Raw genomic sequence first — 27,177 nt, forward strand, 5'->3', positions numbered from 1 at the left:
TTCAAGTCGCTTATGTAGTCCGAGTCGTCGAAGTGTACAGGGCACACACGAGCATTTTCAACAGTAAACGAATCAGCCCGTTTACAGGCATTAATCCACTTTAATTTAATGCAACTGTTCTATGGAAAACGATGACATTTCATGTATAAGTGCTGGTGTCTGTCGTGATTAAAGCAACCAGCCATAGCACAACACACCATGGCACAGCAGGGAAAAATTAAACTCTTACACTGTTACGAAGGTAAACACCATCAGAAGATTAATGGAGCTCTGTTTGTTTTAGCGAACTTGGGGACCGCGTGACGTCAGGAGGCGTGGCCTGCTACTGCGCACCCAAGTGATGACCCTTACCGTCTAGTCTAGTAACCGTGGTTACCGGCATCGGCCGACACGTCACTGACGTCCTCGAAGGCTGCAGAAACGACGAGTATCGAAAAATGGGAACCTTCCATATTCAGAGGTTTCCATTGGATTTTAGTGCCCGATACATCTCGAAGGGTCGCCCAGGTATATAAGGCATGTGAGACCTGCAGCAATGAGTTAGTGGTACAGTTGGTATTGTTGATTCAGTGAGAAATAGTTGATCTTCATTAGTGAGTTGAGTGCCTGCAGTACGATAGTGAGCTGACGGCCTGTGCAGTATTCGTTCTGCTTGTCCGTCACCGTGTGGGCACTCTTGGACCACTAGCTGTGTAGTGAATGTTGAGCGTTGAAGCGGTGTGGAAGAGAACACTGGATATCGGCAGCGGGACAGGGAACGGAGGTCCTAATTGAGTGAACGAGCAGCATACATCATCCTTAACTGCGAGGTTGACGTTTGCAGGCTGTGAAATCAGGACCGTGATAGTAGCAACGATATTAACTGTGTGACTGCGTGAGTCTGTGATCTAATGGACGAAGACCGAGTGTGAATGAACAGAGAGAAGAGAAATAGCGCGCGAACTCTGCAATTGTGTGATCTGTATTGTGACGTGTAAGTTGTGGTGCTGGTGTGTGTGTTAATGTTTTACTAAGAAATGAGATAATAAATCTTAGAAGTTAAGTGCTACCTGTTTTCTGTGATTATTTATCTATCCCGCCAATACGTACCATTATATATATTTAGTTCTTTTACACCGATGTTTTAATCTGATTAACAGCAATATGCCTCATCGCTTTGGACACACGTCTGGGTTGTCTGCAGCCAAATAATAAACCTGATTCAGAAACTGAGAAGTTCATTGCCGCTGTGCAATTGGTTATGAAGGCGATGCTTGTAATCGACATGCCGCCCCCTCTCCCCCCGGCCGAGAAGGAGGCGTTATGGAATCAGATGGTAGATGCCCTGGACTACTTCAACGAGTAAGTTGTATTCCTTCTCCATCCTTCTCTTTAGATTCCTACTCTTACATTTAAAAATTCAATGTGCCATCACAAACATTTCAATTACATTAACAGCATCTTACAGTAGAACAGCTGCAAGTACCACTGCGAAACGTCCGTGTGAATGAAGTACACTCTACGCTTTAGTAGTTTCGTTACCTTCCGCTGAGTACAATAGTTAGGACCCAAGGCTCTTTTACAAATAAATGAGTCACTGAATTTATTGGTTTCTTTTTCATTTGAAATCTCAATGCAGTGATAGCTTACGAAATTCGGAATGGAATCTGTTATGTGGTGATATACGATAATCTTTATATTACGCTGTATATATGGAATTACATTCAATTACCTACTGTGTATAAATAAGTTTATTTACCTAAGATAACCACTTCAAATAACTTGTGAATAGTGAAAGATATCATCACTCCACTTTCACTTTCAGTAAAGCTACCAAGAGGCTCATGGCCTAACTTGCACTACTTCTCTAGGGTGTTAATATCTGCTGAGATAACGGTACTAATTTCCTTTTCTTGAATGGAACTATTCTGTTTTCTACATTGAGGCTTGCACTTGCGATTTTGAGATATAAAATGCTCTGATTATTCTCAGAATCGGACATTGGTTGCTGATGATGATGCTTGTTGTTTAAAGGGGCCTAACATCGAGGTCATCGGCCTCAATCGGACATTGGAACAAATTATGAAACATGCTTCATTTTCCAGCATGTGTGATCGAATACAAACTAGCCACGCAAACGACGCACTACGTATGAAACATGAGATGTAGACAAACTGCACACAGTAATTCTTGGGCCACATTCCGACAGCTGTGTAATAATAATACTGTAATTGCTATGTGGGTTTGCGTCCCTCTAACTACTTTTACGTGTTTTGGGGGACGCCGAGATGCCGGAGTTTTGTCCCGCAGGGTTTCTTGTACGTGAGAGTAAATCTACCGACACTAGGCTTACATATTTGAGCACCTTCAAATACCACCGGACTGAGCCTGCCTGAGCTTGCCTGTCTTTGGAAGGAAAACATTGTGAATTTCCTTGTGACATAATAGCTTTGCTATGCGCAACACATCGAAACTACCAATTACAGAAAATCTGATAATATGCTAGGTTGCAACAAAATACAAAATATAGAATAATCGTTGCAATATATCAGAAACCGGCAAACACAATCCAAGAATTTAACTGTAAACAAAATCGCATGACATATCGTGAATCTCATTTCGTTACTTTAGAGAATGCTGTCTTTGTTCCTATTGGTCTGTAGTGTATTTAGTAGACCCTGGTTATTCGTTTGAGCCACCTATCCTTCAAATTGATAAGTATTATGTGGGGAACCGATGCCGGTGCCCTCGTAGCTCTCGTCTATCGGCCTGTGTGTGTGTGTGTCATTATAAGGAGTTCAGTTTAATTTTATAATTTTAATGATGATGATAATATGCTTTGTTCTGAAGTGTTTTGTGCTTTTTTAGTGTGGCAGAGGACTCAATTTGTTTCACACATGACACGGTTGACACAGTTGTAACCCATACATACACTAACCACGCTCGATGTTGCTTTTGAATTTGCAATTGGTTTGCCGCATATAATGTGCTACTTATGTCAGAATAAGTTTAGCAGATTTGGGTATGTTATGGCTGCATTCAGCTGTACCGATATGGGTTGTTGACGCGATGTTTTGAATGTGTTTGAGAAGAATTAAGGAAGTGAGATGTGTTAATTGGCGGTACCTTGGTGGGTGGCGGGGGTGGGGAGGAAATTAATTGTTGTTTTAATGTGTGCGAGATTGAATGGCATGATGGTGGTGGTGGGGGGGGGGGGAGGTTTGCGTTTTGCAGAGGGTGCAAACCCAAACCTCACGGCGCTTACCACCCTTGAAAGGGCTATGGCCTGCCCAGCGATCGCTGTTCAGCCCGAAGGCCTGCAGGTTAACAGGGGTCGTGTGGTCAGCACACGCATCCTCTGTGGGCTTTCGGGACTGGGGAGAGTGTAGAAACCGGTTTTAATTTTGGGTGGGACTGGCATTTCCGGTGTTTTATTTGTTTGGGAAGTGTTACAATTTTGCGATGGTATTGGTAGTATTGTCGGATGTGAAGTCAGTTGTGTGTATTTAATCACGGTTACTTGGCAGGTACTTTTTATTAGTAAAATGTATTTTTTTTCTACTTGCTTTACGTCGCATCGACACAGATAGGTTTTATAGCAACGATGGGATAGGAAAGGCCTAGGAATTGGAAGGAAGTGGCCGTGGCCTTAATTAAGGTACAGCCCCAGCATTTGCCTGATGTGAAAATGGGAAACAACGGAAAACCATCTTCAGGGCTGCCGACAGTGGGGCTCGAACCCACTATCTCCCGATTACTGGATACTGGCCGCACATAAGCGACTGCAGCTATCGAGATCAGTGCCATGTAGTCTAAGAATATGGCAGTTGGGCTTTAGTTGGGTTGGAACACTTTAGTCTGTGTGTTAATTAATTGCTATTCCTTCCACAATAAAATTTGCAAGTATTTATCGAAACCCTTTCATTCTCACTGCCTTCTTTATACTTGACGGTTTCACGAAAGCTATTAATTGCAAAGAGAAAAACACTTTACAGTCTTGTGAGCAGTCACCACATACACTCCCTCCCCAGATCGGAGAAAACGAATAGTTCTTCTAGAGCGGGCGTATTCCTTTCCAGGCAAAGGTAATGGCAAGAGTACTCCATCACTTGGAAGCTGATGAATAGGATGTTGCTGGATAGTCCGTGAGTCATTCACTTAAACTTCACTTAAAATAAATGCAGAATTAAGTTTGTAAACTGATATGGTCTGGTCACTTCAAGGGGTCTCTATCACAAAATATTTTCTAGAAAGCAATATGCAGGGACTATCATAAATGGGCTCTAAAGGTTTGCAAAATTCGTCATAGCGGCTGAAAACATAAGAACATGTTGAAAATTCAGAACGGACGAATGTCTTTCTTACTGTATTAATGCTCTGTAGGAATATATGTTTGCATGACGTATTTACTCACTCCTACAGTATAATGTACTTAAGTTCATTAGCAAAGGAAAATGAACGCAATAAAATTCTTCTTTTTTTTTGCTAGTTGCTTTAGGTCGCACCGACACAGATAGGTTTTATGGTGACGATGGGACAGGGAAGGGCTAGGAGTGGGAAGGAAGCGGCCGTGGCCTTGATTAAGGTACTGCCCCAGCATTTGCCTGGTGTGAAAATGGGAAACCACGGAAAACCATCTTCAGGGCTGCCGACAGTGGGGCTCGAACCTGCTATCTTCCTATTACTGGATACTGGCCGCACTTAAGCGATTCCAACTACCGAACTCAGTAATATTCTTCTACTGGACTGCATATCCATATGTGGCTGGAAGGCGTGGCAAGTGGAAAGGAAAATAATGGACAAGAAGGTCATAATCAGATACGTGGTATTTAATTTGCACTGTTTAAAGAGATAAATAGAATAGAAATCAAGAATTTGGAGGTTCTTTTTCCTTTGGTTTCGTGTCTTCTCTTCCACTTTCGTACAATCTCCGAGAATTATTATTATTATTATTATTATTATTATTATTATTATTATTATTATTATTATTATTATTTTGCTATTTTCTTTACGTCGCACCGATACAGATATGTCTTACGGCGATGATGGGATAGGAAAGGCCTAGGAATTGGAAGGAAGCGGCCGTGGCTTTAATTAAGGTACAGCCCCGGCATTTGCCTGGTGTGAAAATGGGAAACCACGGAAAACCATCTTCAGGGCTGCCGACAGTGGGGCTCGAACCCACTATCTGCCGATTACTGGATACAGGCCACACTTAAGCGACTGCAGCTGTCGAGCTGGGTAAAAATAAAATAAAAATATTTTAACGCACATATGCTTTCAGGCTGAAGGTCTATCTGGAAATTCCCGACTACATTGTAACCGTCGCAAGCAGTGTTCGTTTATGTATACTAGGCCAGTAGCGTCAATTTCTCACTTTGTGATTTCTTCCTGTAACTAAGAGTTTGAGAAAATCCCGTACCTCGTGCATCCCGTTGTACTTCTCAGTCCAGAATTAAAATCCTTGAACTTGCCGCGAAACGAATACAGGGCCGTAGAATAAGAATCTGGCACCCAACATTTGCACTAATGGCTAATAATAATAATAATAATAATAATAATAATAATAATAATAATAATAATATGATGTGCCCTTCTGATCTCGCATTAAGGGTGCAATTTGAATTTTACTAGGCTCCGGGGAACAAATAAAAAATATAAACTCGCACTCCAGGCTTCTAACTCCGAAAACATATCCAAGGTTCTAAGCTTTCCCGTGTATCGAATAAAATATACGACTGCGAAGGTTTCATCTTAGCAGTTTCTGTAATAAAGTTAGACATCTCTTTACAAATATCAAATACTAGAAACTAAGAAAATTCACGCAGCACTTAAAGCCTGAATTACAATACAAATTGTGAACTTCTTTTATGTCTTTTATATGAGAAGGTTTTAGAATTCAATGTATCCATGTCAAAAGTACGTAATTGAACTCAATTACCTTAAAGATAAATCATAATTTTAGTAAGCGTTTCTAAGCAAAGATAATTTTTTTTATGGGATATACATTTAAAAATTGTAATATGTTGTAATATTTGCGTAGAAACATCCCTTCAACGAGTAGTAAATACGTAATTTACTAATATATACTTTGAAGGAATAGCACAGAGACTACTCAAGTGGCATGTATGGAAAGTACTTCTACGTGGTTGTAGAAGTGTTACGAAACTCCTGAAACAGGCAGTGAAAATGATCTGAGTTATCACGACAACGAGTGCGTCACCAGTAGTGAGAACGGAGTAATCAGAGGTAATGAATGTGCATACCGACTGAGACAAAACAGACGAAAGCGGTAGATCCACGGTTTGACTCTATTTTTCCTCCACTTCATTTGTATTACAACATGCTTCACACACGGCGGTCTTCGGTTACATGCTTTTTTCTTTTTTCCAGCAATTCGTAACTTAAACTGCGGTACACAGAGAAGAGTGTTTACTGCACACGAGTAATACAGTATTTTATGTTCGTATTTACTCACAGAATATATCCCTGCAAATCTTAAAGCACATTATAATGTAAGTATCTGACACATTGATTCACTTTAAAAACTTGAAAGCAATGAAAAGGAAGGCCGCTCGTAATTCTGGGGCATCGGAGACCGACATTGCAGCCCGGGCGGTACGTCCCTCTCCCCTGAACTCACTTCGAGCGGCGCTGTATATCAGGCAGGTGAGGGGACAGGGTGCATAGTTACCCAAAGCTTCGGTCCATCAGATCGCCACGGTTAATCAGGGAGGAGAGTAACCATACGTTATTTGTCACTAGAGCCCGGATTTCCATGCCTATCATATAGCAAGACATGCACGATAACGTGGAAATTATGCACTATCAAAATTCAGTTCCACATGGTTATTGTATATTTTCAGTTCTTCTTGAAACATTGTAAGACAAGTAATTTTTCTAACTTGCCTTGACTTAAGCTCATCCGTTTATCTGTCAGTACATTCTTAAACACAGGAAATATGATCTTTATACGTCACAAGGTGACAGGTGCATACTTAAATGAAGACATTTGGGATAATGTGAGGTCAGATTATACATCCTTTGCATTTTCACTACACAAAATGTCTTTTATAAGCTTGACAAAATCAAAATCAGGATTTGACGGATCGCTTTGTTCAGCTTATCTCTAACTGTCGCAGCTACCTATCCGTGCATGATTGCAGACACGTTTGAATTTCTTCAATAACAGCTAAATATTCGACAAGCGGTAGACCTGTAGCTTCCAAATTTGTTATCGCAGCAGGCAATTTCCCAAAATTTTATTTTATATACATTAAATCTTGCTGCCCATTGTTTTTGCTGAATTCCACCTGCGCATCTACTGGAAAACTGTCTACGATCTAAAACCGGAAGGAATTAATTCAACTAGGTGATATTAAGTCTAATCAGTGGCATTATGTTCATTGAAGGTAAATTGGATTATAGGACCTGTACATTATGTACTAACTTTGGTTGTCAGGTAGGATGTCATGGAATACATTCTATTTCTCTCTGTATCTCAATAATAGGACATATAACGTAGGAAAACGGTCTCAAATTTTGAAAATCAACATTAATAAAACTTAACATTATATATGCCCCAAAGTCAGAAGAAGAGCCATATTATCCGATATAAATATTCCGCTATTAAATCCAAAATCTTCAAAATATGCATTATGCGTGCATTTTCTCCTAAAAAGGCCAAAACATGCACGGAAAAAGAACGGTTATTCGGAATCGTTAAGTCATAAAACGAATATTTCCAAGGTTTGAGAAGTGTAACCAGCTTATTTAAAAACATGCATTTGCATGGAAATCCGGGCTCAACTTATCACATACAATTCCACACCTCATATTTCTCACTTAGTTATATAGATAATAGGGTGCTAGTATTTCACTCTCTTCTACTTCTGCATCCTTGTAGGAAGACACTGCAATGTCTGCCGTTATACGAGTAATGTAATTTTCTTTTTATACGTAGATCTGATAAAATGAAATGTAATCTTTCAGGTTCAGTGTTCCTTTGTTGTTTGTAATCGAACCCGTGATCACGGGTCGGATACTGACCTACCGAGACAGCCAATAATCCAGTGAAAGACGTGTAGGACCGCTTGTAACGCTGTTCATTTGATAATAATAATAATACTGTGGTGCATAGCCTCTAGAAAGGCTTGGTAGTGGCCCAATGAAGATGTCATAAACATCCAGTTCTGAAGCGAGGAGAATTAGAGTACGAAGAGATTGATTCAGAGAATTGAACCGGGGCCATCGGAAAAAGGCAAACATTCTACCCATTTTGCCATAAAGAAGGAATTTAATTTGTTAAACCCACAGCTACCATTTCCACCGATCAGGTGTTGAGTATTGGCAGAGGCAGAGGCCACGTCAGTAAGTTTTGAAACAGCATCGACAGCAAAGCAAGCTACTCTGGTGGCTCAAAACAATTAAGGCTTGACATTCGATAAACCATCTTAAAGGAGTAACCTAAGTCTAGTGGTAGCCCACGTCTTGATCGCAGCGTACGCCACTGGTGGTAAAAGTGAAAAGTTCTGACGCCTATTGCCCTCATTTTCTCACTAACGAGATATATATCATCAATCGTGCAAAGAACAAAAGTCCCTATATATTCTTTATTAGTTCTGCCATTCATTAAAGCTATTTTAGATACGTCCTGTTTAAATATCTCAACAAAAGGCACCTGAGCATACTTGTGCATGACAGTAAGTATCCCGAGGACAAATCATTTTATTCCCTCGAGAAAAATAGAAATTTCAAACCGTTAAATAATACAAAAGAATACCAACGACCCAATTCGTACAAGTTTTGAGCGAGATATTGTGACGTTCATCACGTCACCAAGAGTATATTATGGTATTCCGTATGTAGAATATGCCGTTTTCGGCGCTAATCTACGTCAATTAATGCGCAAGTTAGCACATGTTTATCCTTCCAGGGGTGCGAGTAGCGCGCTGGCCGGCCTGAGAGGCTCGGCTCTAATTACGCGCAAACACCGTAAACGAGTCATACTCTCGCCTGCATGTGAAACGCGTTCTCACTTTGAGCGACAGAGGAAAAATTAGCCACACCAAGCTGAGTGAGCGGAGTAGATCACGGAGCCTTGCACTCAACCCTGAAAACATTATTTCTTTGCTTTTCCCCTGCATATTTACGAATACCAATCTACCGTCTTCAACTGTTTTCAAGAATTAAAATAACACAAGTTGCGTAATTTACGATGGATTTCTATGACTCAAGATTCATTAGAAGCAGTGAATTATATGCTGATTTATGAAATCAAGAAGTGTTTTTCATAATTATAATAAGACCAAGTACGCAGCAAACAAACACCAGCCAGATGAAGACCATCTGGTGAAAGCGGGCCGCTAGAACGAAGTTAAAAGATCCCCGAGCCATAGGCTCCACCCACACTGGGCTACCAATGGACGCTTTCGAGATTATAGCAAAACGCACGATAAGAGGATGATGGGAATCGATCAGTGTAAACTGGGGTAATCAAGCCTTAATTTGACACCTTAGCCGATCCTGAGAACCCACTACTAGTGGAGTGAATTTTGCGAGAAGAAGGAGTTTTACCCTCTCCAACAAGCCTAACACCGTTTCGCTGTTTACAAGGATGTGAATCAAAGTAAGTATCGCACTTCGATTCTTCCAGTCGTGTTGTTAGGCGGTATACGTTGTGAATGACTCTATAGTAATATTCTTTTTAATAGTGCTACCAACTAAATGACAGATCAGCAATTATTCATTAGTGGCTACGAAGCTGAAGTACTGTCAGTGAAATAATTATATAGTAGTGGACGTGAAAGTTTGTCGATGTAAACAGAGAACGGCATTTAAAGCTTAATTATGACGATTATGCAACCTGTGAAATGATTGATTCAGCTATACGGGAGTGAAGTAGATATGATTCGAACGCTAGTAGGCTGCGCCATCGTGTAAGTCAATACACGAACTTATTAATGCCGAGCGAGTAGCATAACAGCTCAATAACTGTGGAATAGTGAATAATCAGTTAGAAAAAGGGAGAGGGGCTTATTGACAATGTATTTGACCAGGGCGGTATCTGCTAAACAACCCCGAGCGCCCTAGTTAATCTGTATTCCCTAAAAACTAGTGCTGAGTTAGGCCGAGTTAAAACTCCGTTTGTGATGACAGCATCAGATACCCTGTGAGAGTGAAAGCACAAAACGTGGATCATTAGGGGCCAAATCTGCTGATAGTGGATTAGACAGGCAATGAGGGTGAAGCAGTGGGCTACAAGGACAATACCGCTGCTTCATTAGAGAACTCGAGTACATGAGTTTCTCTGATCGTAGCAATTATAATGTGTCGTTATATAACACAATTATAATCAATCAGTTTCCATCATTGTGTTTGTGTGCCAGTGACATCACCATCCGAGGTAGAAGACAGACGTACAGGTGGTCTGTACTCATCCAACACGTCGTATAACGCCGGAGATTTTCCCGTATTGTACGTGAATCAAGCCAACATGCCACCGACCCAACTGCAGCCGAACTCTGGACTCCATGCTGCTGCCGTAGTCGTGATGTGCGGCTAAACCCCTGTATGTAACTTCTCGAGTGAGCTGTGGACGTGATCCGGACTAGCATGAATACCAATCTAAAATTTTTGAAAGTCGAAATTCCTGTAAATACATATAAATACATAAATAGCATGCTAATTCTTTAGAAATGTAGTGTAGGATTTCGCTATTTCCAAAGGGATGGTAATAGTTACTTAGTAGGGTTTGCATAGATTGTTTCTTCACTGTTGGATAACTATTTTATTTTACATGAGGGCCAGTGCATGTTATATTTAAGGCCCTAGAATTGATTAAATGTGAAAGATCCTGAGAATTAAAGGGATGTTTAATATCCATCTAAAATCAATCCAGTTACCTTCAGTTTATAACCAATATCGGTCTCCAGAGATTCTAAAATTCTTTGTTTTAATGCTTCACGTATATGGCAGGCAATCCTCCTATATGAGTTGAGGATGACGAAGAAGAAACAGCGGTATAACCGTGAGGTGTGACTGTGTTTGTGTTTTACTTAGGTCGCGAATGTTAACATATTTTTGTCCCGGGTGATAGGACTATTTCTTCTGTAGGATATATGTATTGGGCTTTTTACCTGAGATGGGGCGGAACTTTTTAGGCGGATGGTGGCTGTATTAAATGCGATGTTAATGAAAATATAAATCTTTCCCCAAATGAGTGAATAATAAGCGCGATGCATAAATTCCGCGCTGATTATATAAACAGGACTAGATGAAAGCCGATATGTGTAATTGATGCCAATGGCATCCTGGGAAATTTATAAGATTGAAAGGCGAGTGACAAGATAGTTCGCCGGCCGGACCGTTTAGTCCCGTTATCTTTAAAAGGGAAGCTGAAAAGAGAGCGAAGCAGGCAGCTAGCCTGTGAGACGTATGGCCTTGCTGAGGCTACGGGAGAGGTATACTGTTGTTACCGCATTGAGAAAAGCGCACTGCAAAGGGCCCGTCTTCCTTCTCCGGTATCGAAATTACATACAATTAATTTAGAGAATAACACCGTTGGATAGATCTGCAGTTCTAAACGATGAGAGAATTCCCTCCATTCATTATATAAATGAAACCGCCTAAAGATTTCAGATTGGATTTCACACTTCACTCAGTCACAGGACCTGGGTTCAAGTCCCAGCAACACCGGAGGAATTTATTCCCTCTGCCGCTAACTTCGGGCGGATCATACCGTCCGTGATTTATTATATGGATATAAGATGTATCTCTGTTTGTCATTTATTCCAGGGAGTGATATTTATTTGAATATTGTTTTGGTCATTGGTTCACTAACGTGTATTTTTACAGGGATCACCGTTGTATAAATGTCCAAGTCGTATGATTGTAGTTAAGTGGCATCCCAATGGAACATGAGTTATGTGATATTTGCTCAATTGTGAGATAGCGAGATAGGATTTTCTAGTAAAGGATACTTTCAGATATTTTTAAATATACTGATAAATAAATATGTCAACCACTTGATTCACCTGATACGTGATACTTGATACTCGTCTCTAGGACGACATAACGTGTCATTTGAATATTTAAATAAATAGTATAAGCAAGGCGAAAGAACTCTGGATATACCTTCATGAGTGAAAAGCGACTCTAGATAAAAGACTAGAGAGACACTGGATCCTCAAGAAAATCGTAGTGTTCGTAATTCATGTACTTAAAATGGTAGCATATCCATGTAAATAATATCCATGTGCTTTCCCATGTATTGAAAATTGTGTGTGAAAAAATGGAATTCATTCTTCTCATTACTTAGGTAAATACTATTCCTCGCATAATTAAGGTTTCCCTACTTTATAGATAGTTTGTTGCACCTTTTTAGGACGGTCATTCAGACCCGTAATGCTCTACTCACTTGGCTAGCGTATTATACTAGTAGGGGATATGGGACTTAGAAGCCGGGCTTTGTTCGGAGACCTCATCTGAGTTATTCTATTCTGGCGTCATTGTCAAGGGCTGCAGCAAATTATTCATGTACTCGAACCTCGAAAGTAGTACAATATGCATGTTATTAATACGGAAAATCTTTCATTATTTTATGAGATAAATATATAAAACTTAATATTTTCTCATTTCTACTGTCGAAAAGACCTAGAACAAGAAGTAAATAATATACAAATGAATATTTTCCCAAACACTAAAATGACGGTAAGAAATATACTGTAACAATTGTTTCTGTTCTTTCCAGAGTGGGCATGAAGTACATTAAACAAGCCCAAGACAGATTGATGAAGAGGTCTCCCGACGCCCAAAAGGATATGAGTGTGCTAGAGACTCTTCTAGTCCGGAACGAAGACCCTATGATTCCGTTCGTGATGGCACTTGATATGTTGCTTGCAGGAATAGACACGGTAAGATACGTTTATTCAAACGGATTTTAAAATTTGCAAGGTTTGATTGGCATGTATTCTAATACGTAGAAATCCCATGTTCATGCAGATCAGTAAAATCCTTGGCCTGCCTAAGAGGCTGCTGCCTAGCCAAGCGTCCTGAATATATTCGCCTTTGAAATGGTCAATGTGATGACGTCTATAATTTTCTTGCTCAAGAAATTTCAGCGTCTCTAATATCAGACAACAGGACTATGTCCGGATTACAACAGCATAGAACATGTAGGCCTACCTCGTGATAGCTATTGTCGGAATAAAGCATCCGTCAGTACGGGTTCGGAATGTTTCTTTTGATATTTTATCTCTTAATTCAAACAAATTTATACATCTTGAGGACGAATTCGATGTACATTGGGTCTGTGATATAGGACGTCGCGTACGACCAGAAAAAAGATCGACGTCGTAATTTCGGGCGAAAGTAAAATCCACATAATGTGCAAAAAGTCGCAGTACACCCATTTCTCATGTACGTATAAGTATATTTAATTATTGAAAATGTATCCCTTAAGTATCTCGAATGTCCGTATGTGTTTCCCCACCTATCTCTGCAGAGACGAATAAGGTGCCATATTCATATATGCATCTTGTTGATCGTTATTTGCATCACTTTACCGAAAGCGAACCACAGTTTTAATTCATTACTGGAAACCCATCGGCGCTGCTATACCTTCTCCTTAATGAAGTCCCGCAAAGCATTTCCTTGGGTGATTAGTTCTTGGGTGCGTGTGGACTTAGGTAACGGCGCAGGTGCTTGTTCACTTCCACGGCCATCCCTACAATCTTGAAATATTTCGCCGAGCCAGTCAAGGACGGCAGCTACGAAGTGTGTCCAATTCCACTCCAATCCAACGATGTGGAAACGCTACGTCGCGATAGCAAAAGACGGCAAATGCGAAGTGTGCTGGTGCACAATCCTCTTGCAGCCAGACGGTGTTCCTGATGCCTGCTGTTTTCAGCTGCGGACGTAACCCGTTATTCAGCACACTGTGATTGGAAACTTGTTCTACTGTCTCATCGGGGGAATAAGGAGCAAACTGATCGTCTGAATTCCAGCCCGCCCGCACCATCGCATATGGAGGTTCATGTTACATTTCTTCATAAATGTAGTGATTCTACCTTGCTCAAAAGGAGATGATACCCTTTCATGAACTGCGTTAAATGGCATATTCATCCTGCCTCGTCAGTTTTATAAACATTTGTAGCAACAAGGCACATGCTATTCGGCACATGTCCAAATTCCTATATGATAATTCATTCACACTCTCGCAGGCTGGGAAGATTTCAACATCAAGTCATAGATGTGGTCGGCATGGTTGATCGTGAAATTCCTAACCCGGTGGCACGTTTTTATGTTATTTTCATGGAGAGCCTAGCCCCAGACTTAGTTACAGTTGAATATCTGTTTCGCTGCGCATCTTTAACACTTCCTGTGCTGAAAGCCTTTTCTCCACACTTCAACAATTTACCGCTCGTGAAATCTTACTGCTTCAACAAGTTTTACCTCAACACTATCCACCATTACAAGTTATTACTGACTGTTGATTGCTATTTGCACCGTTGCGATTTCCCATCAGATTCCACGAAATATCTCCCGTTATCGTAGCTCAAATCCGAGTATTGATTACGCACTTCACATGAAGGTATACTGGAACATATAGCCAAAATTTGAACATTTGTAGCACGCAGAGATGTGGGAGTTTCGAAGGGCGTGCCCATTAGCCTCTTGATTATCATCATGTTGATCAGTATCCACCCAGTAAGTTCCAAAACGTGTTCCCCACTGGAGCACTAGACTATGGAAACTACAGAATAATTCCTATTTTACCTGCGATTTCCAAAGAACTCGAGCGTCTGGTTCATGAGCAGGTGTTGGAATACTTAAACAACCATTCTGTCCTAAACCCATGCAATCTGGCTTCTAGTAGGGACACAGCACGGCAACTGCCCTGCTCAAAAGGACTGAGGACATACGACACGCAATGGACCAAAGACTGGTGACAATACTTACTCTCCTCGATTTCACTAACAAATTTGGCATTACAAACATCCAGGCTCTATTAAGCAAGATGCAATCTTACTACTTCGATCAACGAACTAGTAATATCATTTCATCGTACCTCAAAAATCGCGCACAACGAATTATAACCCTTGATCAAACCTCTCGCTGGCTAACCAGAAAGGAAGGCACGCCGCAGGCTAGTATTTTAGTCCCCTTGCTCTTTATTTTGTTCATGAACGGCATTTCATATAAATTAAAGAACAGTAGCCACCATCTTTATGCGGACGACTTACAAATATACTGTCACTGTAAGACCTTTATTTTGCCTCAAGGCATAATAAGCATCAATGCTGACCTTCAGCCACCTAATGCTTACTCCTTGAAAAATTCCCTCCTTCTTGACCTCTCCAAGACACAAGGAATCATTATTGGCTCTCAAAAATTGTTGACCACACTACGATACAAAACTATTCCTCCTGTTATACTGAATGGTAGAGTTATTCCATTCTGCCAAACTGTGATATATGTTGGAGTGACAATTAACGAAATTTTAAATTGGTCTGAATACAGTATATTAAGAATGTGTGTAAAAACATATTTTCGATACTTCGTTCAGTTAAAAGAAACAGCAATATTTTACCTTGTAGTATAAGAGTCAAACTCATACAAACACTAGTGCTTCCTTTCTCCGACTACTGTGACGTCATTCTTGTAGACTCAACCAAAGAGCTTACTCCGAGACTTCATCGAGCGCTTAACTGTCTCCTTAGATTTACTGTATATACAGACTGAGTTCTGACACACATGTCACCCCATACTATCTCACTATTTCATGGCTGAAACCTGACAAACGACGGACGTATCACATACTGATACAGATATACAGACTGCTGTCTGAAGACAGACCACTATACATTTCATCCCAGTTTAAGTATTTGTCCTCCTTTCACAGCAGTAATGAACGCTCTGGTTCCTTCCTTTCCATTCCTGTTCACCGATCCTATATGTACAACAATTCCTTTGCTGCGACGGATCTAGGCGTTGGAATACCCTGCCTGTCAGTGTCAGAAATAAGACCAATTGCCGAGACTACGTGTTGAATGCAGCTGGCCAATTTGTATGACTGGATGATCGAATAAATGTGAGTCAGAAAAGTTTAATGTATTTTTGTGTATGTTATTATGTCCTATATAATATTATGTACTTGTACTCAAACTCTGCCCCCAATGACGTATCACTACAGTGGTTAAGTGTAAGAGAGGCCCAAGAGCCCTTCACCACCTACGAAGGCATAATAACTAAATAACTCAATAAATGTGACCGTTTGAATCTGCAGTAGCACGTAAATCGCAACGCGACCCTCTTGATAAGCCTTTCGATACTCAACATAGGTGTTTTTGGACTTTTTGTAATTTTGACATGATCCTGTATCGTCTTGAATGGGTTAGCGTTAATTTTGAAACCGTATATAGTTCTGATATTTTGGAAAACAAATGGTTTCATTTCATCGAACCAAAATTATCTCAATTACTGCGTATTTGACTTTCTGACCTGTGCTCGTAGACTTTACAGAGAAAGATTCAATGCACCTCATATGATGTGCTACCCTCTGCAGTCTAGATCTACACTAATTGTTATCCGTGCGACACATGGTTTTAGTACCCCAAGATGTCGACGCTATTGTATCAACCAGCTTGTGCCGAGATCAGACTCTGGTTGGGGTGGGTAATTAGATTCTCTCTCCTTTGCAATGAGATGTTAATCATTGTCTCAAATGAATTATTTCAATTCTAAAAATTTCATGCGTTTGTAACACTCACTGGCCCGAGTGTGGTTCATAAATTTTACACTTGTTTCCGTCTAGGCCTACACAATCATAATGGTATTATGTTAATGTGTCTAGGTGAAGGATGTGGGGAGCTCAACACAGCACGTTCGTGTGTTCGTGCATAACTTCTCTCACGGACTGTGCTCCTCTACTACTTGGTATGAAGCACCGTTTTGACTTCCCCCTTCTCATTCCAAAGTGGTGGGCATTACTCTGAATGAAACTTCAAGAAATGTGCCTGGATTTCCCAAATTCAGTAGACCTGCCTTGTGATTTTTCCAAACTTAAATCCAAAGAAAATAACCGCAGCAGTTGGGGATAAACAGCAGGATGCTTATTTACAACACCTATCCTTTGGACATCACTTTGACTGATAGATATTGTTATTGAATAATGAGAGCGACAATTCTGCCACCTTTTTGTACATGGTTTTCAGTGTCCAGTGTCTAACACTACTGTGTGCATATAGGACTATCGCTGTATTGATTGTGATTTCTGAATTATTTAGCAATGTAGCACGTTTTGGAAACATAAATGAAATATACTACCACTAGGTTGTTTTGACATTACTAGGCTTACACGGACTAAGGGTTCATCCTAGACAAGACCTTCCTATTCCGAAGTTTTTGTTCTTCGACCCCTCAGTTTCTTCGCAACTTTATGAATCACGCGATATAAAAAGTACATATATATACAAATACATTTTCATTACGGATTATTATGCATTGCGTTGCTCACTCTAAAAGAAACTGTTGATAAAAAATTCTCTATTTGCTCCCAGATCCGTAGCATCGTTTAGTTACTCTCCTATCATATTTTATATCATTAAGATCGGAATCTTTCACAACAGTCTCCCACTTCTTTTCTTACCTTCCATGGTCGAGAACATTATTTTTCTAGGTAACACATCCTGCTCTAACCGTTTTCGATGATCCCAACGCCAAAGCCGGTGAATTCAATCCTACCTTAGCCCTTGTGAGGGTAATCCTGCCATACTTCCGACTTGTTTTTTTTTTTCAGCTATCATTCCATGATTGTTACTTATAACTTATGAATGGGATATAACGAAAATGTCCACCCTTCACTCCCGTGCAGCAAAGTCGATCTAATCACAAACCGGTGCAAAAATATTTCCCCAAGTTCGCGGGTGTATCCTTGAAATATATTTAATAGCGGCAACGTCTAATAACATACTGTAGGTTGTACCATATTTTTACAAGTATATAAATTAAGTAATTTTACATGTATGAATTTTCATAGTCCCATATACTCATGTTAGTGTAAAATTTATTATTATTATATAGTGTCAGAGGAATTTCCGGTCTAGAAATCCAAAAATAACAGCCAAGGGGATCCGTCGTGCTGACGACACGACACCTCGTAATCCGCAAGGCCTTCGGCTTCAGAAGCGGTCTCTTGGTAGGTCAAGGCCCTTCAGGGCTGTAGTGCCATGGGGTTAGGTTATCAGGTGAATTTGGTTGTTACTAACGTAATAGTAGACACTGCTTTTCAGAATTTAAAAAAATATGTATTTAAATAATGCCCCTCTACTGCGATTGGAGAATCTGGCAGTGTGAAATAAATCAGATAAAATAATTAAATTCATTTCTGTTTCAGACTGCTAACTTAACTGCAAAAGCAGCCCATTTTCTATCAAGGAACCAGGATAAGCAAGAGATCCTTTATGAAGAACTTAAAAGAATTTTGGCAAGAAAAGATCAAGAAATTACTGCGAATAACTTGGAAGACATGAAATACCTTAAAGCCTGCCTCAAAGAAACAGCAAGGTATTATTTTTATTACCACGGTAATTTAATACAGTGTACGTAATATACAAATAGTGGATATTAATTCTACCATTTCATCCCACACAGTGTTTAATATTATCTATATAGTTCAACAATTGAGTGCAACTTCTGCATCAGTACGGTATTCGAATTAATTAATTAAACATTATTTCTGGAAACTGTACAGAAATCTTCATTACCATGTACTAAATTTACTTCCAATAGTAAAGTAATCTATGCTCTCTTCAATCGTCATTTAACGTGTCTCGTAACACGCTTATACCAGTGAATTTTTCTAAAACTTTTGCTATCACTTGATTTGCCATTTTGGACAAAATGCACGCTGATTTAGAGACAACCTCTGTATCATCTTGTCAGATCATTAAAGTCATATTTCGTAATCTATTAAGACTTCTTTTACGGTATCCTTCAGAAGAATAATAAGAGTTGTAGGCGACTTCAATTGGTTCAACGACATTACTTTTTTGGAGTAATCTGTATCTCAGGGTCATAAAATTCATTTTTTTTTTTGCCTATTGGTTCCTGGGTTTGGTTGTTTAAGCAAACCTGGGAGAATTAGGATATTCTAGAAATTTTAAATAATATCTACGATCATTCATTCATTTCTGAAGGCTATACATTCACAGGTATCATACAGTTTATCACTATGCTGTATATTAGCGTAAAAAATATCCGTTCATTCAAGGTGACTGACAGTTACGTACCTTATTTTGTCTCACAGAATTTCACCCGTCTTTCCTGCGAACTTCAGGCAAACGCCCACTGATATGGTCATCGGCAACTACCAAATTCCGAAAGGGGTAAGTTGATATGAACAGCACACCTACAATTTCAGAGTGCATATTTCAATATATATTGGCATTTATGAAAATGTCGGAGCTTCTTTGATTGTTTTGAATCAATGAAGATCTGGGGGGGGGGGGGAATATGAGGGTTGGACAAAAACGAAATCATGCAGAAGATAAGTATTATTCCCGTCAACGACCGGTACTACAGCTAGTTTAAAATAAGAGTTTCGTCTGGACACTGCTCAGAATGAAAGGAAAATGGTATTTCTGGATCGGCCATGTCCACAGTAACAAGGAAATGCCCTTTTTTAATTTGCCGTCACCTCTGTCTGTCTGTCTGTCTGTCTGTCTGTCTGTCTGTCTGTCTGTCTGTCTGTCTGTCTGTCTGTCTGTCTGTCTGTCTGTCTGTCTGTCTGTCTGTCTGTCTGTCTGTGCGCTCAGTACGACAAATTGTCTCAAGAGAATTTAGTGAACTATGTACAGTCGAGTGAAATGGTAGAATAAGGGAAACGTAAAATTTAATTCTCAAAAACATATGCTAATAATACTCCTATCGATGAATGCTACTGAAGTTACATAGAATTACATTTTCGATCATTCATCTCTTATAAAATTTTAATAATAATAATAATAATAATAATAATAATAATAATAATAATAATAATAATAATAATAATGTTACAAGGATAGCCCAGAAACTGATGCGCCAAACTTGTTCACGACAATTATTTATTGAACACAATGAAATTTATACACAAGAAATAATTATGCTCCTTCTACCTTATTATTTTTCCACCTAATCTCCTTCCCGTTCTATGGTCTTCCTCCAGCAAGACACAAGAGCGTATATGCCCTGGTGGTACCACTGCTTGTTCTTTCACGAAGCCATTTATTCACTGTGCGAATCACCTCTTCGTCACCCTCAAAATGTCTCCCACGAATGGAATTCTTCAATGGCCCAAACAAGTGAAAGTCTGAGGTAGCTAGGTCAGGGCTATATTGTGGATGGGGTAACACTGTCCAACCCTGTTTTGTGATGTGGTCCAACGTCCTCAAACTTGTGTGAGGGCGAGCGTTATCATGTTGAATCAAAACATCGCCTGGGTTGTTATGGCGTGCAAGTCACAGGAAGCGCTTCTTGAGTTTGGTTAATGTGTCCACATACACCTTAGGCCGCGTGCACACCGAGCGCGCTTCGCATAGTGTGTCGCGTGTTGCTCAACGCTAAGCGTCACACTAAGCATAACCAGTGCTTTGTTCGTAATCCAGGTGTTCACACCGTCCGCGCTCTGCTGTGCTGAACGCCTGCCTTACAGCTAAGCGAAGCGCCAGACAACGCGCAGTGTTGGTTAATTGCTTAGCGTTACCTAGCTGGTTCTGAATCTATGGAAGAACAAATTGTTCACGCAGTGTTTCAAAGAGAAGAAATATCGAACCCAAGCCGCAAAAACTATAAAAATGTAACTGTTTTGCAAAATAAGTGGACTTAAGTATCTACAACAGTTGTATCGCATTCCTACAGTAAACATATACAGTAATATTACTTCTACTGTCACACTTTACTGGGCTTAACATTGTGACAGAATGAAATTGGGTATGGATTTTAGTGTCGGAAGTGTCCGAGGAGAAGTTTGGCTTACCACGTGCAGGTCTTTTGAATTGACGTCCGTAGATGACCTGCATCATGATGAGGATGAAATGATTATAAATACACACAAACACCCAGCCACCGTGCCAATGCAATTTACTAATTATGATCCCGACTCTGCCGGGAATCGAACCCGGGACTCTGTGACCAAAGGCCAGTACGGTAACCATTTAGCCATGTAGCCGGACACTTTGTGACAAAGTGCATAGAATCTCCCAGACTCTGTCATATCGGTTTATAATTTTGCCAATGGAGGGTGGTAACATGAAGAATATCACTCTGCAGGCTAGTAGTGGGCTTGGAAGTAAATATTTCTGTTTATTAATTATATTTGTCACACATTTACTCCACTTTTGTTACGATGATTAATTGTGTATGCTAATTGTAACAATATTGCAAAATACTATTTATAATTATTATATAAAGAGCGTGATTTAGCCAGAAATTTAATTTCCACGTGTTTGCTGCACGGTGCTCCTAGATAATTCGGAAAATTGAATTTCTCCCAATACTTCTCTGCTACTTGACGCCACATTTCAGTTGCAGGGTTTGGAAGGTCAAAGGTATTTTTTTGTTATTCTTAAGTAATCATAAAATTTATCGCGATAAAGTCTTGCATCTCTGTGCAAACGATGGAATTCTCTGAAAGTACCGTAATTCGTTCTTCATTAAATTCATGAACCCACTTTCGATTCTTTTTCCTAATTTTCAATTTTAGGTAACTGTTATCCATCAGTAAACTTTTTCTAGTTTTTAACGGCATTAGTTTGTGACCACCCTAAAACGCCTCGCACCAAACTAAGCTGAGAGCACGGCGTAGAGTTTTCGGTGTGAACAGCAAGCACGCCTTGCGCTATGCATAGCATTTCACGCTACACGCGACACACTATGCGAAGCGCGCTCGGTGTGCACGCGGCCTTAGAGTTAATGGTGGTGCATTTCGGCATCACATCATTGGGTATGAAACCATCACAGTCCCAAAACACAGTGGTCATGACCTTGCCAGCGGAAGAAGTTGCTTTGATTTTTTTTCTCTGGTGAGTCGGGATGGCGCCATTTTATCCACTGCCGTTTTGTTTCGGCTCAAAATGGCGAACGCAGGTTCCATTACAATCTAGGTCAAGAAGACTACCCTTCAGGTTCAGAATGTTGCAGCAACTCAGGAGAATTTTTTTTTTTTTTTTTTCCTGAGAGTTCTGTGTTCCTCCGTAAGGCGGGGCGGAACACATAGTGAACAATTTTTTGTGTAATCAAGAGTACTGATGATTACACCCACACTCCCTTTGCTAATTAACAGCTCCCGCGCCAACTGCCAAGTCGTTCTGCGTCGGTCCTCGTAAATGAGCACATCAGCACATTGCATCTTCTCAGGTGTGACAGCCGTGGGTGGCCTCCTCGACCGCTACAAATCTTGGAACTCTGTTGAACCTCTTTCAGATGGCCTCAGCGATTATCCGTACTTTTCTTCTATCGACTGCTGATGCTCCACAAATTTCACATAAATGTTTCCAACCGTTTCTTGCTCCGCAATAAGAAATTCAATGATGACACGCTGCTTACGACGTACATCACTTACAGACGCCAGGTTGAAACCATTGCTGCAGTACGCTATCTGTCGGAAGAAACGGTTTGCGCGCGCACTCTGAAAATTTCAAAGAATTCATATATAAAGTTTCCCATTCGTAACGTTGTTGAGGGCTAAGGAAGAATTGTGGTGCATTACTTTCTGGAATACCCTCGTATTTGCTTTACGTCCTACTAAATGCTTCTTTATGGTTACGAACACGCCGATGTGCTGCAATTTTATCCCGCAGGAGTTACTTTACGTGCCAGTAAATCTGCCGACACGAGGCTGACGTATTTGAGCACCTTCAAATACCACCGGACTGAGCCAGGATCGAACCTGCCAAGTAGGGATCAGAAGGACAGTGCCTAAACCGTCTGAGCCACACAGTCCGGCACATATACATGTTTACCGTACCGACTACGAAAGCAGAGATATTCATGAATTTCTATTTTTGGTAACATCATTTCAACACCGAGCCATGAGAAACTTAGAGAACAGAATTTAATGAGAATCGGTATGAAAAATCGCAGTATAAGACACTAGATTCTAGGCTGTAAAACAAAAAAAAAATACACCGAGCGAGTTGGCCGTGCGCGGAGTGGCGGGCGGCTGTGAGCTTGCATCCGGGAGATAGTAGGTTCGAATCCCACTATCGGCAGCCCTGAAAATGGTTTTCCGTGGTCTCCCATTTTCACACCAGGCAAATGCTGGGGGTGTACCTTAATTAAGGCCACGGCCACTTCCTTCCAACTCCTAGGCCTTTCCTATCCCATCGTCGCCATAAGACCTATCTGTGTCGGTGCGACGTAAAGCCCCTAGCAAAAAGAAAAAAAAAAGAAATTTACTGACGCTGGAAATGACAGTTTCGCAGAAGGAGCCCGAATTTTTTTATTTAAATACGTATGTTATTGGTCCTATTGAAAAGTAATATGTGAAAAAAGTAACAGATAATATAATTTGTCTTACACAGTTTTACAGTACTAATATCCTAACCGATTACCTTTAATAGATCCCTAGGAACTTTATCTACTCCAGCTACTTTACTCTTTTACAATTTTGTATCTTACTACAAATATCTCTTATTTTTCTATTAGAAACGATGGCGTGTGGCCTTTGAAGAGGTGTAGTGCAGGTATTTCTAGTTGACGCCGTATAGGTGACCCTCGTGTCGATGAGGACAGGGCTGTACCTATAATGAAGACAGCACACACTCAGCCCCCCAGCCATCGGAATTAACCAATGAAGTTTAAAATCTCCGACCCGGCCGGGAGTCGAATCCTGGAAACTCCGGACCAAAGGCCAGCACGCTAACCATTTAGCAGTTGAGCCAGACTGTTTCTCAAATTATTTAGTACACGCCGAAATCCTCTATATGATGTGCCATTGACAACACATGTTTCAATGCAGACATAACGCAAGAAGGTTAATTTGAACTTGAAACAAAATTCATGTTTCTAGAACGGGTCTCTTAAAATTCAATACACTAATTTAATTAGGAATTAGGGTTTTGGAAAACCCCATGTGCTCAATATTTTCTACATTTTAATTCGTCTTCTTCTTCTGTAGTTCGTGAATCATCCGTATATTTCATCCGTAGGAAATTAATGTTCTGTTATGACAACTTCCGAAAAATACTCAAATCTCTTTTATATCCTATTCCCCACAGATTAACCTCATCTTGGACCACAAGGTACTGTGCCATCTTGAAGAAAACTTCCCAGAGCCTAAGAAGTTCATCCCTGAAAGGTGGCTGAAGGATGGTGATCAACTTCAAAATGCGCATCCCTTCGTATATTTGCCTTTTGGATTTGGACCCAGAACGTGTATTGGAAGACGGTTCGCTGAGTTAGAGTCAGCAGCACTAATTGCTAACGTAAGTATTTTCATAATTTTTATGAGATTTCAAGAACATGGGTGACAATATCTTGTGTAATAGGGTTATGATCACTGTCAGTCTAACCCTACCGGGCGAGTTGGCCGTGCGGTTAGGAGCGCGCAGCTATGAGCTCACATCCGGGAGATAGCGGGTTCGAACCCCACTGTCGGCAGGCCTGAAGATGGTTTTCCGTAGTTTCCCATTTTCACTCCGGGCAAATGCTGGAGCTGTACTTTAATTAAGGCCACGGCCGCTTCCTTCCCATTCCTAGGCCTTTCCTCTCCCATCGTCGCCATAAAACCTATCTGCGTCAGTGAGACGTAAAACAAATAGCAAAAAATTCCTAACCCTAAACGCAATGCTCCTAGTTCCTAAAAATTAACTATTGCCAGTAGACAGAGGAATATACGAAGGCGCGTGTATGAAATATTGAACTTGCTGGCCAGAAGATAAGAAAATTTGATGGATAAGTTATGTCAAAATACAAAAGGTAAGGTATGGCAAGGGTGTATTCTGCCCGAAGGCAGGTCCGAACCTCCGCAGAGGTGTGCTTGAGCCGGAGTTTACGTACGGTAGGGTGGCCAGTTCCTTTCCGCTCCCCCTTCCCCCCGCACTAACAGCTCGTGGCAAATCTTGACCACGCCCAATGTTGCGTAACTTCGGAGATCTCACGGGATACTGTGTTACACACCGCTACGGCCGTGGTCAAAACACACAATACAGATTATTTGCTATATAATTTGTGGTTAAATCTTGAAAGATACATTAACATTATCAAATTGATATCTATAATTAAATTTATATTAAAGAAACTCAATTACTTATTATGTCACTGCTGGATAAAGAGTGGAAATAAGACTATAGGATAGCAATTCGCCGATCTTCTACCCTAAAGGAAAAGGAGGAACATTTTGTTTTAACACTACGAATCGTAATCAATATTAAAGGAACTTAATAATGTTTCTAGTTTTGTGCCATACCTGGCCTGCTCTTACACTATCTGGTTCGCTATTCTGACGAACTTCTTACTTTCTGTCACACATGTGCACTCATTGACATGGCTACCATGGCCGCCTTTCACTTCTAATTGTACACGCAAACTTAGTCCAAGGAGTTCACAAATGTCGCTTGTGTCGTCGTGTGATATATCATGTTATTGTTTCCCGATCTTGTTCTGTCTGACTTTTCCATGGCTTTTCTTCTCATGTTTTATCTTGCTGAGGGGAAATGAAGTGTGACGCGATTTTTCTCGAAGGTTGTTCTTACACGCGTTATTTCAACCGTTTTAAGATGTAATCATTATTGGTCTCGGAGGTTTCCAGCGTGCTTTATTGCACTTACATGGATGGGTTCAAGGGTACTGGTATTATTATGGATTTTCATCATACTTTCTCCCTATTGTTGGCCTGCTTCGTGGCATTATGCTTAGTCATTATCATTTTTATCTCCGTAGCTATTTATTTCGTGGCCATTCTTGGTTCGCACCGTTTTTGTCCTCGTTATAGTAATTATGTTAGCTATGTTTTACATGGTGTGACGTCCCGGCACAAGTTCCGTGCAAGCTCTTTGCGCTATAAATGGTTACACGTATAACACATGATCATGATCAAACGTGTAATATGCTAATATTTATGTTCATCCTTACATGATCCAGTTCAATATTTATTGAATACTTAATACTATTTTTCTGTCTTTCAGATATTCCGCAATTTCCGTCTGGAGCATGACGAAGATTTGAAGGAAGTAGTTAATGTTATGTCTGCTGTTGGAAACAAATTGAACTTCAGACTAGAAGACAGATCGTAGTCCCAGAAGCCATTCGTCCCTCGTCCTTCCTAACGAAGCAATGTATCGAATTGTTCATATATTTTATAGCACTTGGCCACTTTGCGCACTCGTTCATCAGGAATCATCTCTAACTGGTTCAGCTTTGCTTCTTAGTAAAGTAAAAAAGACAGATTATGAATCTGCGAACAACAAACGTAACCTTGTTAAATTGCTTCTCCGCCTGATTGCGGCACTGTGGCTCCGTACCAACCTACAACTAAGATGGATTTTCTGCATTCCCAGCTCAATAAATCTTCCGCCATCACAATGAAAACTAATGTTTAGTTTATTTAATTTCTGATCGATAAATATCCCATAATATATCATACAGTACGTATTACCACCATTAATCCAAGCACGGTAGATCATGTTTACGACTCTGGTAGCTTACTGAACTGTTCACTGCTCAAAAAACATTAGTTTTTATGTTTTAATACAACATATTATATACATTTTTATTTTACGATGGGATAGGAAATGGCTGTGATTGGGAAGGAAAGGAACATGCCTTAACTATGATACGGCCCCAAAATTTACCTCTTGTGCAAAATTGGGAAAACACGGAAAAACATTTTCACGGCTGCCGGCAGTTGGTTCAGCACCCATTGTCTGCCAAATACAAGCTGACATATATGTGAACCAAGCCGTTGTCCCACTCGCGTGCTACATCATAACTCCATTTACACGCCTCTGATATTTTCCATAGCAAAACAAACAAACAAACAAACACACACACACACACACACACACACACACACGCATACTGAGTGAGTCAAACATGGATGATTTTCTTGGTAATGTGTCAAATAATTTATAATTTAGTATTTAATTTAAAATGAATAAATATGTACGCAACAGTCACTAAAGTGAAAGTTTGTTGTTACTCGTTTCACAATTCTGTAAA

The 27,177-nt window shown here is 40.3% G+C and overlaps 1 protein-coding gene across 2 annotated transcripts in view; it reads left to right on the top strand.

Annotated features, from left to right (window-relative positions):
- The window catches only part of LOC136872293 (probable cytochrome P450 49a1), a 95,395-nt gene extending 69,054 nt beyond the window's left edge, over positions 1 to 26,341 (top strand). For both annotated transcript variants that reach the window (XM_068227306.1, XM_067146112.2), the window contains exons 7-12: positions 1,140 to 1,341; positions 12,731 to 12,893; positions 18,377 to 18,546; positions 19,289 to 19,367; positions 24,237 to 24,443; positions 26,145 to 26,341. In XM_068227306.1, the coding sequence (XP_068083407.1) occupies positions 1,140 to 1,341; positions 12,731 to 12,893; positions 18,377 to 18,546; positions 19,289 to 19,367; positions 24,237 to 24,443; positions 26,145 to 26,252 (929 nt within the window). In that variant the 3' untranslated portion in view covers positions 26,253 to 26,341. The remainder of the gene's footprint in view (positions 1 to 1,139; positions 1,342 to 12,730; positions 12,894 to 18,376; positions 18,547 to 19,288; positions 19,368 to 24,236; positions 24,444 to 26,144) is intronic.
- Positions 26,342 to 27,177: the final 836 nt, after the last annotated feature.

This window comes from Anabrus simplex, chromosome 4 (genome assembly GCF_040414725.1).
Source record: "Anabrus simplex isolate iqAnaSimp1 chromosome 4, ASM4041472v1, whole genome shotgun sequence".
NCBI lineage: Eukaryota > Metazoa > Arthropoda > Insecta > Orthoptera > Tettigoniidae > Anabrus > Anabrus simplex.